General features: G+C 39.7%; 1 protein-coding gene across 1 annotated transcript; it reads left to right on the forward strand.

Moving 5' to 3' along the window:
- The first annotated feature begins 716 nt into the window (after positions 1-716).
- LOC121512314 (high choriolytic enzyme 2-like) lies at positions 717-7,973 on the forward strand. Its single transcript, XM_041791522.1, has 9 exons — positions 717-830; positions 3,845-3,872; positions 3,998-4,048; positions 4,191-4,322; positions 5,598-5,715; positions 5,832-6,010; positions 6,218-6,299; positions 6,414-6,538; positions 7,882-7,973. Coding segments are annotated over exons 1-9 (774 nt in total). The 5' UTR covers positions 717-773; the 3' UTR covers positions 7,884-7,973.
- Positions 7,974-13,603: the final 5,630 nt, after the last annotated feature.

Raw genomic sequence — 13,603 nt, forward strand, 5'->3', positions numbered from 1 at the left:
AAAAATGCTCCTCACATAATCAGAGGTGAGAAACATCCAAACCTATATAATCTCTATTCTTTACTGCTGCAGCGTAGGGCGAGCTCTGCCTATGTTTGAGCTGTGTATGTGGATGAGAACAGAGGCTGGTAACTACCTGAGGCCTCGTGCTCCACCTGTGTATATGAGGCATTATGCACTTCTCACTTTAGTCTGATGGAGATCATCAAACATCACAAATTTAGCACAATAAACCATTTGGACATCTGAAGCCCTGCAGAGTGTGCGATGTTTTTCTGTTCAGTCATGCTCCACTCATTATAGATACCCATCAAATATGAGGGATATGTCTACATGTTTAATCCAAGCCCCTAAAAAAACAGAATATCCTCATACAGAGCTAATGAGTCAGGTAGATCCCTATAGACAGTCCATGAAGTAGTGGATTATTGTAAAATTACATGAAATAAATAGAAATGTGTGAATCAGACTGTTTATTTTTTGGCACCATCAGTGTAAATATTTCTACATTTTTGAGAATGCAAATAACATGCCTGTCTGCAAAGTGACGCAATATTCTTCCTGGAAAAGCCTCATCACTTCACTTACTCTTCTCCAGTTAGACAAAAGAGAAACGCTGACTGATGACTGAGAGGTGATGTTGAAATGTCAGACACACCCTGTGAGCGGTCTATATAGAGCGAGGAGCTGCACACCTGCAGCATCCACCGCCAGACTGCAGCTGCGACTGGTTGACTTGCTGATCTGAAGTTTAACGGCTGAAGACCCTCGTCATGATGACTCCAGTGATCGTCTTCCTCCTCTTCCTCTCCATGGGGGCAGTTCCCTCTGTAAGTCTGGCTTACTTAACTCAGAGTTTGGGATGTTTAATGTTATATCATCTGATTGATGTGTTTGCAGTATATATTTAATATCCACTAATGTTATTAAATATAGAATTAAACTGTCTTTTTTGGAGCACCACTGTACATAACTATCCAATGATTGTGGATAATTTTATTTTGGATGTTACTGATGTCTGCTTACTCTTCTTCTTCCATGTGCCCTCTATGCTTCCACAAAGCCCTGCAGTCTCATGCCCTTATACGGGCATTAAAGGGGCATTTCTCTATACTCATACAGAAAAATGTACACATGCTTGCAGCTTTTACGAGGACAGGCAGAACACAGGAGAGAACAGTTCAGCAGTTTAACCCAGAGTAAAAGAAGTTAATTCAGAAACACATAATTTATGAATTTCACTCTTCATTAGCAGTTATTAATTTGCTCTCATTGCTTTCATATATATTTGTAAAGCAGGAACAGCACACACTCCTGCCTTTCCTGTGCCTACTAGGGAAGCCTGAGGCAGGGAGAGAAGCAGCAAAAACCCAGAGCAGAGCGGGCGTCAATGACAACAGAATGACATTAAGTCAAATATAGTATAGAGGAGGAGCTGGGGTGGAGGAGGGTTGCAAAAGCAGCAGCATAGCCAGTCGAGAGCAGTTGCTATATGGCAGCATGTGTGTGGTTAGCCAGTAGCGTGCTTAGAGTGAATCAGCTGGCGGTCAGCTGATCAGGGCTTGTGTGAGATTAGATTAGATTTTAATGATGGCAGCACTTGACTCACACTTTACGCTCGATCAGTTACACTCAGGCTGTTCATGGTCAAGAATGGCAGCAGTCATAAATAACAATATAAATAATATACATTTATATTTGTAACTTTTTTTAGCATTGTTTTTTCAGTCAACATCAGACCTGATCATAAATGTCAATATTGTTAAATTTTAGGGAATTTAAAAATCAATGAATTAAAATCATAAAAATGTTTGGTTTTTTTATACACTACATGCAAATTGGATTTCTTTGACAGGGGTAATCAGAGCCTTGAATGTGTTAATAATGAGCAACCACTTTGATTTTTATGTTTTTTTTAAATACATGATTTTTAATTAATTGTGCAAAATATGGAAAATGTCTGCTTTTGGTGTCAAACAGGAAAAAACTGCAAATTTGAAGCAATGTCTCTAGAATGAAATCCTCAGATCATAAAATTCATGTTTTTACTGGGATGACTTGAGGATCAGTAATTGTGGTTTTAATGGGTCACAGACTACCTGAATGTAGACGTCTACAGAGATGATTATTGACCTGTTAAGGGTTCTGATATTAAAATTTTTAAATTCTATTGAATTAAAAACCTAACCTTTGAAATGTATGCTAGCATTAACATGGTTAAACTAATCAAAAGAGAGAACAATGACCAAAAATGCCACAAAATGGTTTCAACACCCTCTAATGGTTAAGAGCACATCATGAATCTGATGGAGGTTTCTGGTAGGTGTGGTGACTGAGGCCCTGTTAGCTTTAAAACCTGTTAAACCAGTTAAAAAAGTCTCCCTCTGGACCATCAGTGTTTACTCCTAATTTTCATGATTATTACAAAAATGCTGTCTTTGAGTTTGTTTTTTTTTACTGCAAAACAGCAGCTTTGGATATTCTCAATTCAACCCTGTGACATGTAATAATTCAGTGAAAGGGAGAATATTTTTCTTTCATGATCATTTATTAAACCATCAGTTATGTTTTCAATCCCAGTGCAAATCAAAATAATTAATTTATTCAGATAAACACAGAATTAAGTCAATTTCAAGCTAATTTTTGAAGGCATTAAACGTGGTAGTTACTGGTTAATTTACTTGCATATTTTCTTTTTTACCAGTGCATTTAGTGATGAATGTAAACAGGTTTTACAGAAACACTTGCAGCCAATTAAATCGACTGGAAAGAAAAAAGAAAACTAAAAAAAAAAAAAAAAAACAAAAACAAAGAAAGATAAAAAAAACTATTTAAAAGTTATTAAAAAATGGAATTTATAGAATTTAGATAAATGAAAATACATGAAAATGAAATTATGATATAAAATAAAATAAATTATGAAATTAATAAATACATTTCTAATTTTTTAATCAAATAAAAAATATCTAAAATGCATTAAAAAAATAATACAAAAAGTACAAAGAAAATCCAAATAAATGAAGATAAAATGATATCGAAACAATTAAAAAAAATTTTTTAAATGAAATCAAGACACTCAAATAAACCAACGATATACCAGTAATGGAGGATTATAAGAGAAATGTTTCAGTTTTGATGTTTTCATGGCAGATTTAGTCTGATTTCTTAAATTTTATTATTTATTAGTATAAAAAATGGACTTGGGGACCACACTGAGAGAGGTGGAGGGCTGCATGTGGCCCCTGGGCCACCAGTAGCCCATCTACACATCCACCAGAAAGCGGTTTGTAGCATCATTGAACTTTCCATCAGTAGCTCTGCTGTTCTCTCCTGATCAGAATATTCTGATAAAAACACTCCTGCTGCATCAGAGCCTCCACCATCTACATCTGAGATTAATCTCAACACATAAAACCCTTAAAGATCCACTGATTGAGTCAAATCTACAGTTACTAGAAGCTTTTTCATACTTACTGGTCACTTACTGGCACCTAACCTAAAAACACGCTCAGACAATGACATAAACAGAAATGTAATTTATTGAAAGTTTAATGAAAAATACATTTTCATAATTAATGACCATTTAAAAAAAAATAAGTACACTGACAGCTGATGAACTGATGCATGTGTACCCAGCTCTGGTTCTAAACAATTAAAATCCCCATTTAAGAAAAATATTTCTTTACCCACACTGAAATCTTTTAATCTCTAATTAGAAATAAAGATGAAGCTTATTTCTAACATTTGGATCTTCTTGGTCTGTAACAGAAAAATCAGCAAAACTACTTTGTCAAATAAGAGATGAAAACATGTTTTTATTGTGAAATTTTGTGTTTTTTCACAGCGGGCCGTCAACGATGAAGTTCTGAAAGGTGAGTTTAATAAAGAGACTTTAAACTTGCAGTAAATTTCCAACCTGGCTCATTCCACATGTGAATAGTCAACATTAAAAGACGGTTAGTGTCTCTGATGTCTGTTTATCTCTGATTTATTTTAGAGGTTTCTTCAGACGTTTCTCAAACCATCGCCAGAGTCAACTCTGGCTCAAGTAAGACACAAGTTTCACAGACTCAACCTCAATGGCTCCACTATATATACAGGACTGTGTGACTTGTTGATCCATCATGGCTGCTCCAGAGATCCTGGCCCGTGTTTCGGTCTCAAACGTTTGTCTTTGTCTTGTTTTGCAGAGACGAGGCTCGTACACGGTGACCTTTTACCAAACACAGACAGGAACGCTGACACCTGCACTGCAAGCGGCTGCAAGTGGCCCAAAACTGGAAACTACGTCTACGTTCCTGTTACCATCTCATCTCAGTACAGTAAGTGGGAGCAGGCATTGGCTAGAGCCCTGATAACCCCAGAGGATGGGCCCTCACCAGTTTATCGATGGTATCAGAGCATGTGGATCAGGAGGAGTGGAGCTAGCTTCCTGGCTAACAGTCACTTCAGTTTGGAGCTGGAAGTGTGTCGAATTACTACGAGTTCTGATGTTGGAATTATTTATCTGTGCTACTTTTAAACCCCTTTTCAACACATTTCTACCATTTTTTGCCATTTCCTTTGACAGTTTAAACAATTTTTGCTCCTTGTCATCCTTTGTTTCCACTTTTTTCTGTCTTTTAACCCTTTTAGTCACTTGTTACCTCTTTGACCATTTTGTTTTTGCCACTTTTATCCCATTTTTGCTATTTATTACTATTTTTGACAATTCTTTTGGCCACAATTTTCCATTTTTTTCTGTAATCCACCCATGCTTGATACTTCTTTTTGTAAGTTTTAACCCATATTTTCCACTGTTTTGCCAGTTTATGCCCATTTCCCCTCTTCTCAGCCACATTATCCCATTTTTGTCCCTGTATTGCCACTGTATATCCATTTTAACCCTTTCTTTGCCACTTCTTGCTATTTTCACAGTTCTTTTGGTTACTTCTATCCAATTTTTCTGTTTTTGCCCATGTTTGACACTTCTTTTTGCAGGTTCTAACCCACATTTTCTGCTGTTTAGCCACTTTATGCCCATTTTACCCTCTTCTGTGCCACTGTTATTCCATTTTTGCCTCTTCTTGCTATTTTTTACAATTCTTTTGGCCATTTTTGTTCTACTTTTTGTATTTTTTTCACCCATGTTTGCCATGATACTTCTTTTTGCAAGTTTAAATCCATGTTTGCTACTGTTTTGCCAATCTGTGCCCACTTTCCCCTCTTCTTTGCCACTGTTATCTCTATTTTTACCACTGTTTTGCCATTTATGTCCATTTTCACCTCTTCTTTGCCACTATTATTCCATTGTTGCCACTTTTTGCTATTTTTACAGTTCTTTTGGCCACTTTTATCCACTTTTATCTCCATTTTTTTTGCTCATGTTATATACATGTTTGCTATCTGATCTAGCATTATTCTGACTTGCCAATTGCAGTGTCGGTTATCAAGCACAAGCACACCTGGCTCTTAAGGAGAATCTGACATTATGACTGGTTAAATCCAACCTCTTTGAACTTTCTTTCTTAGATCACATTATGCACCATCTAACCAGTAACACAGAGACAAAATTCCCCAAATTAGCCCCTAATCTGCCTTTCTTTCTGTCTCTGCAGCCAGAGAAGAACAGAACATCATCATCAGGGCCCTGCTGACCTTCCACGAAAGCACCTGCATCCGCTTCATGTGGAGACGTCGGGAACAGAACTACATCTACTTCTACTCTGGATCCGGGTAGGGACACTTGACTTACAATAGCTTATAATGAGGGAGGGGAGACATACTGAGCAATAGTGAGAAACAGTGCCTCTTCAGCTCTTTTTAAACTCTGGTTTCTGTGTTTGTCTCAGGTGCTTCTCTTACCTGGGCCGTCAGAACCGAGGACAGCCAATCTCTCTGAGTAAAAGAGGCTGTTTGTACTTGGACACGGTGCAGCACGAGGTGCTCCATGCTCTGGGCTTCCACCACGAACAAGTCCGCTCTGACAGAGACGAACACGTCAGCATCCTCACCCAGAACATTCAGGAAGGTATGATCACCCAGAAAAAATCTTGAGGTTTATAGTTCTGCTTTATATGGGAATAGACAGGGAAGTTTAGGGTTGTGGTCTCTTGAAAGAAGACAAGTATGAAACACAAAAGACTCTTAACAGCTGAACGGAGTGGTTCTTACAGCCTGATACAGAAATATTAGCATTAAAAGGTTACATTTTTTTAACTGTTTTGTATTCTTCTAGGAACTGAGCCCCAGTTTGCAAAGGAGCAGACGAACAACCTGCAAACTCCCTACGACTTCGACTCCGTCATGCACTACAGCAAGTGAGTCTTGGTGTAAAGCACAAGCTAACTATCTGCATCTTTGCTGTTGTCATCAGTGTGTGCTCATGTTTGTGAGTTTGCTTAAAAAAAATGTGTGTTTGTTTCTTTCTGAAGCTTTGCCTTCTCCAAAAATGGCCAGCCAACCATCGTAGCTAAGGATGATCCTAACCGCGTGTTTGGACAGGCTACAAGAATGAGCCAGAACGACATCGATCGTATCAACAGGCTTTACAATTGCTGTGAGTTACATTTAATATTCTCTAAATACTCCATACACCAATCTCTCATACATCAACAATCTCTTAAACCTCTCCTCTAAATGTCTGAACACACGTGGGAGCAGAAGCCCGAGCAGACAAACATCAATTCAATTAACTTCACTCTGTTTCTCTGTGATAGAAAGTTTGCTTCTACGTATTCATGCTGCTCTCTCTGGAGCAGTTTTCCAGTGATAATGAGGTAATTCCAGCAGCCCTCTAAGGATCTGAATGATCTTGTTTAAGGTTTTTAACCCAAGAGCTTGAGATGAATAAGAGAGAATCTTGAGAAAAAAGACTAGTCACACTCTTTATCATGGATACACAGGGTTCAGATAGATTAAAGGATGCATGCTGCTCATACTGAGGTCAGACTGAACATTATAAGCACAGTTACAGCCAGCTCTAGCAGGTGCAGTTCTAGGCGACCAAGGAATTTATCCACTATAAAGTGACATATAATGAGAACTAATCAAGATGACTACCATACAGAAGGATGTCAAACAAAAGTAGGACGGCACAGGTCAGTTATTAAGACCTTGTTGAATGTTTAATAATGTAAATGCAAATAAATGCGTGTCGTACCAAAATTACACAAGCCGTCCACATTAGGCCTTCCATGTGTGGGATCAGCGTAAATACAAGCAGCTGACTGAGAAAGAAAAACAGGGAAATATTGCCCATCCATCCATTTACTTCAGCTTATCCCGGGCCAGGTCGAGGTGGTAGACAGTTGAACAAGCAAATCTAGACATCTCTCTCCCCAGTGACACTTTCCAACTCCTCCTGAGGGATCCCGAGATGTTCCCAGACCAGACAAGATATATAATCCCTCCAGCTCATTCTGGGTGTTCCCCAAGGTCTCCTCCCAGGTGGACAAGCCCGGTAAACCTCCAAAGGGAGCCGTCCTGATCAGATGCCTGAACCGTCTCAATTGGGTCCTTTCAATGCGAAGGATAAGCAACTACTTCCCTGGATGTCTGACCTCCTCCCCCTATCTCTAAGGCTGAGCCCAGCCACCCTACGGAGGAAACTCATTTCGACTGCTAGTATCCGCAGTCTCATTCTTTCAGTCGTTACCCAGAGTTCATGACCATAGGTGAGGGTTGGGAGGAAGATTGACTGGTAAATTGAAAGCTTTGCCTTCCGGTTCAGCTCCCTCTTCCCCACAATGGTGGCCCCCAAAACTACCCTCACTCATGAACAAGACCCCAAGATAGCTGAACTCCTTCACCTGACGCAGAGACTCACCCCACCAGAGGGGGCACTCCACTGTTTTCCGGCAAATATTTTGTTAATCTTTATGTGTTTTTGTCTTTTTGCAGAAACCAAAAGGACTGGACTGGTCTGGACTGGAAAATGACAAATCTCTCATGGAAACATCTTTAATTCAACTCAGCCACCGCAACTCTGCCACAGCAGCTGAAGTCCCTTTAATATAATGCTATATTGTCGATGTTTACATGGGTTTTAAGGTGACTGTAAAAACAATGTAAAAACCTCATAGAACAAGCTTTCTTCTTTAATCCATCACTCTTACTACCTCATCCATATTCATATGCTCTGTTACACTCATGCTGGGTCACCTGCTGGAGGCTCTTTGCACTGAGATCAAACCCTGATTCACCAGCCTCCAGTTTTACATTTTGTTTCCTCTTTGTTGTGATTTGACTGAGTTGGCTCGGGATGCAAGGCACGATCAATCGATCATCAGCGATGCTTTTACAGAGGCTAAGTGAAATGAAAGAACTGAGATTACAGCACAATGACAGTAAAACATCAAATTTAAAATGTATGTCCCTGCATTCAGAGTAGAGTTTTATGTGAATAAATGATTGACTTAAAACAAGCTTTTCAATATCTATTTGTGGGGGGAAAATTGTTTCAAGTCAGTTAGCCTAATTTAGAGTCCACTAAATCTTAGCGGGACTAAAAAGGAATTATGCAATCTGTCCATAATAAGCAAAAAAATTACTCATGATAATTTAAAAGCATCTTAAAGTCCTGCTTTCCTGCCAAGACAAAGATCAGATCCAGTAGATCACTGATCAATAATAACAAATATTTCTAAATTACAGGTTATTAATGGAGCCTGCTCAGTCAGCATGACTTCTCTTCTATTACAGTGTTTAATTCTTATTTTTGTGGGGCCTTTCTTCTGCTGAATATTGATTCTTTAATCGTTTGAAGTCTATTTATCTGTATTCATTTCTGCACAGTAGTGACTGTTAATAAATAAATAAATAAATTAGCAGTGGTGTGATTGAATTTCATTGCCAAAAGGGGGCGGTACGGTTCAACTGATCAAACAGGGCCACACAGGTCGGAGCATACAGTGCTTCTTCTTTTTTCACCTTCATTTTACCAGGAAACGTTGAATAACTTTATTATTGCAAACATGCACAACAAAAATCACATGCCACTCCTTGTAGAAGAAGAAAAAGAGCAAGTAAAAGACAAAAAACAAACACTCATGCATAATTCTAAACCTGGCCATAGCAGCCAGAGTAAAAACACTGTAAAAGTCAATTGCACTGAAAGTACTGCACAGTCCCTACATGAATGCACAATCCCAGTGTTACGAGATTTCATCTGAACCACAAGGTGCTCTGGGGAGGGAGTAAATTTTTACAATAACCACGTTTTCTTCAATTTAAAAAAAATGAGTATAGTTGGAGTAAATCTCCAGCACAAATATCAATCATGTCATGACATTGCCAAACTTGGCAGGTCAAATGAAGACAGAGTGTTATCTGAATGAAGAGCTGTTTGGGAGCTGAAAGAGCCGTTTTGTCTTGCTGAGCCAAGCAAAATGATCCAGAGCACTGTAAAGAGATGGAATTCCCATCACTATTTTCTACAGTAATGAATGACATTTATGTCTGCAGCACACATCATAGTCACCTTGGGGGGCTCCACCCTACAACTCTCCCCCTCTCCACCATAATAAATCATAATACTATGGTTTAAGGCGTGGCTAATAAAAAAGAAACTAATTATTCCACTGAAGGCTGTGTGACGGAGGTGAGGTGGCTTCTTCCGAGCTTGTTAAACAGAACCACAAAGTCAGGACCAGATTGAATCTGGGATTATTGTTATCCAAGCTGGCGTCAGCCATCAGCTCAACTAACTGAATGCGGACAGCGGAGAAGGCAAACCTGATGGACAATAACGTAGAAGAAGAGAGAGAAAGCAAAGAAAGAATTTGCAATCATTGTAAAATAGGAGAAATAGAAGATGAAGTCCACTTTCTCCTCATCTACCTACTGTATGAAGCTGTCAGAAAGAGCTTCAGCCATCTAACAGCACGCTGCTACCACTGCAACCTGAGCAGAAGAAGATGGATGGATATATTTTCAAAACTTTTCATGGTAGAACTGTCCAGCAACATCTGTTTACATAAAAAACTGTCAGCGACTAATGATGACATATCAGGGACTTGAAGGGTCGTCACATTTCATGGTTGGAGATTTGAAGATCACAAGTACCTCTTGTTACTCTGAAATGAGCGATAAGGCACTGGAAATAGAGGTGTAGGGGTAAAACACAGAAATAGGCCTGAGCCTTTGACTTGAGGGTGAATTTATGCAGTCTGGAGGTCAAAGGTCACTGAAACTTTACATATCAAGAGGTCATATTAACCTTAAACCATATCATAGTTTTAGGAGCTAAACTCTTAAAACATTCTTCTGAAGTGGCTCTTTAGATTAGTTCACAAGGCAAAACTCATTTTGGTTTTATCACATATGACCAATCACCTGACCACCGCTGTAACAGCTAGATGCCAGCTGGTAGGTCCTGGGGGGGCTCATTATTCTCCAACTTCAGTCAGCTAGTTCATGGACAGTCTGCATAAACAGATCATTTCTAACTCTTGCTCTGCCTCTGCTGTTTATTTGACTGAAGTGACTCATCACTCAGCAGCGCTGGGACTCGTCTCCCCGCTCAGCACGCTCTCATCGTTTCACGGGCAAAATCTAAAATTAGGTGAAATTTTTAGCAGCACCAGAAAGTGTCTCTCCACAGAAAGCTTTATTTTGAAAGGCATCCCTCCCGTCTAATGTGCTGCAGGCTGTCGCACTCTCACACACGGGAACAAATGTGTACAGACAAACAGCAGCCAACCCAACCGTGTCTGACTCGGCGTGTGGGGGTGTGTATGTGCTGGTTAGTGTAAGAGAGCCTCTGGTTCCTGCTAAATATTACACAACCTCTATACCCATGTGATCAGTGGTTTTCTGGGAAATTGTTCTGCAAAAACAAAATAAAAGATGTAGTAATTACTAGCACGGGAGTACACATCCTGTCTGCTTTAATGATACACTAGTCTTCCGTCCATCCATTTTCTATGTTGCTTAACCCGTTCGGACGTCGCAGGGGAGCTGGAGCCTATCCCAGCTGTCACTGGGCGAGACTGGTCGCCAGTTGATCACAGTGCTGACATATAGGGACAGACAACCAGGCAGGCTCACATTCACACCTACGGCCAACTTAGTCACCAATTAACTTGGAATAAAGTTTTTTAGTTACTGAAGCATGCTTTTGTAGACACTATGTGGCTGTCGCTATAGGCTCTTTGCAGTCTCATGTTTTGTTTTTCAACTAAACTCATGGATGGTGTTGTGTCTCAGGGCTCCGTGGATCACTGAAAGCAATCTCAGACACCTGTGATAACTAGTTTGCCAATTGAAGAAGGACGTTCCACATTATTAAGCAGGCCACAGGTTTCAGCAATGTGGCAAAGAAAAAGGATCTCTGCTGCTGAAAAGCCTCAAATGGTGCAATGCCTTGGACAAGTAATAAAAAACTTAAGCGTGATCATCGTACTGTGAAGAAATTGTGGCCGATTCAGAGCACAGACGGCTTCGTGCAGATAAAGGTATAATAAGGAAGGTTTCTGACAGAAAGACCATCTTAAAACGGCTAAACACAAGTCTTATAGCCACCTTACGCCTAACGACTGAGACAACGGCAGCAAGCTGCAGCTTTAGCAAGACTCACATGACTTCACTCCGACTTTGGAATTTTGTCTGCGACTTTAAAAATCGAAGGTAAAGTCATTAGGTGTAAGGCCACCTTAAGCTGTAACACAGCATCCAGGACAACACTGACAGCGGGTCAAACCAAAATGCAGACAGGCTTTTGCAACAAAAAGATGCTTGAATTGTCGACAATATAAAATAGACAGTATAAAAATGGCATGTATGCACAATAACTCTTTACTGAAGCCTTTGACCTGCCAGCTCATTGATAGGTATTTTCATTCACAAGGAGCTTTGCATTGACTGTTTAAGACTGAAAGTAGGTGTGTAAAGGGAGGAACAAGAGGCAGACCAATGTGTGCACATTTCCAGATGGATTTATAAAGAATTGTGTGAAGATGTGCGTGTACAACGTTTAAAGGTCACATATTATGCAGAATACATGTTTTCAGGCTTTTCTAACTAGGGCTGTAGTCAACCAAAGAAAATCTGGATCAACTAAAATCACACCAGATCATCAATGAATCGATTGGCTGTGGGACGGCCCAAAAAAAACACACACACACAAAAAAAAAAAAACCTTCATGTTATTTCTACATCAAACTTATCACTGACAATGTAGTTAGTGCATTTAGGTGGTAATTACAATTCAAAATAACCCAAAATGAACTTAAAAATCTTACGATTTTTGAAGCATAATCACCTTATGTTGAAATTAAGTAACAGTCCTTTTTAACAAAATGTTGCCACAACGCTGACTTTTTTTTTGTAAATTATATTTTGTAACACTAGATAACTGAAAAAATAAGAACAAAAGACGTCTCCCTTCTCACCCCTGCAAAAAAATGGATTCTACCAATTAAAGCAGCATGTGGGATTGTTCGACCAGTTGGATTTTGGTCGGACATGAGGTCATCGACCTATTAATCGACCAATCGACTTAAGGCTGTCAGCCCTATTTCTAACAAAAACACGTGCCCCTGGATTTAGAAATCCATTCCCTCTCTCTCTTTTTCCACCTTTCAGAAAATGTGTGCTGAAACAAGCCGTTCTCAGATTTTCCCCTCATGATGTCATGTGGGGAGTTAGCCCCGCCCCCAGGTTCGGCTGACCCTCCCTGCTTGGGAGAAAGTTCCATCCTCCTGTCCTGATTCTCATCAGGAGAGTCACATCCATTGAGCCACATCCATTTGCTGAGAGGGCGGAGTCAGACAGCTCATTAACATTTAAAGCTACAGACACAGAAACAGCTCGTTCTAATACAGGAGTATTTTCTAAACTTCACAGGCATGTTTTGGTGACCTCCGAGACCATTATAAACTTGTCTTAAAGGTTAAATATGTGACCTTTAATAAATCAGAATTATTTTGCTCACTTGTGGGGAATCTCACTAACTTCCTAGCAAATCTAGCTATCAGTTACAATCAGGCAAGAATTATGGTCCTCAAAAGAAAGCAGCACTAAGCACGGATGAGATACAGCAACAGAATGGGTGTTTCCTGTAGCAGTAACACTTCATTATGTAGAAGTCTTTGACTTAACCGTGTTTTCATGGCAGTAATAAACTTGCCAGGTGTTGTCATAGTGGTTGAAGATTTGCCTGCTTAGGAGAGTGAAAATAAAGGATTTATCAGGTTTTGACCTTTGGAAACACTTCAGTTAATGTAAGCACTCAACGGTTAAGTCATGTCAACATTTGAATGAATATTCAGTAAACTACATCTTAAAGAAGACTCCCAGCCCCAACAGTAATTGTTTTATTACTAATAAGAAACAGTATGTGGTTTCTCCTGATTCCTCCCCTGCTGGCAGACTTCTGGGGCCTCATGGGACCGGTACCTTCGGGTGTTGAGTTTCCTCTGAGGACTGAGCGCTGAGCTGACAGGAGAAAAACATTCAAAATGTTTTCCTTTCTCCATGATGCCGTTTGTTTACAGACTCGTGGGATGTAAACGCTGTTGAAAGAGCCTCGGCTGGTGTCGGGTCAGTCTCGTCTTTAATTTATCTGCAGGTCTCAGGGGGTGGGGCTAAGTCTGCAGGAGACTGAGAGGAGAAATACAAACCA

The sequence above is a fragment of the Cheilinus undulatus genome, linkage group 1 (assembly GCF_018320785.1).
Source record: "Cheilinus undulatus linkage group 1, ASM1832078v1, whole genome shotgun sequence".
NCBI lineage: Eukaryota > Metazoa > Chordata > Actinopteri > Labriformes > Labridae > Cheilinus > Cheilinus undulatus.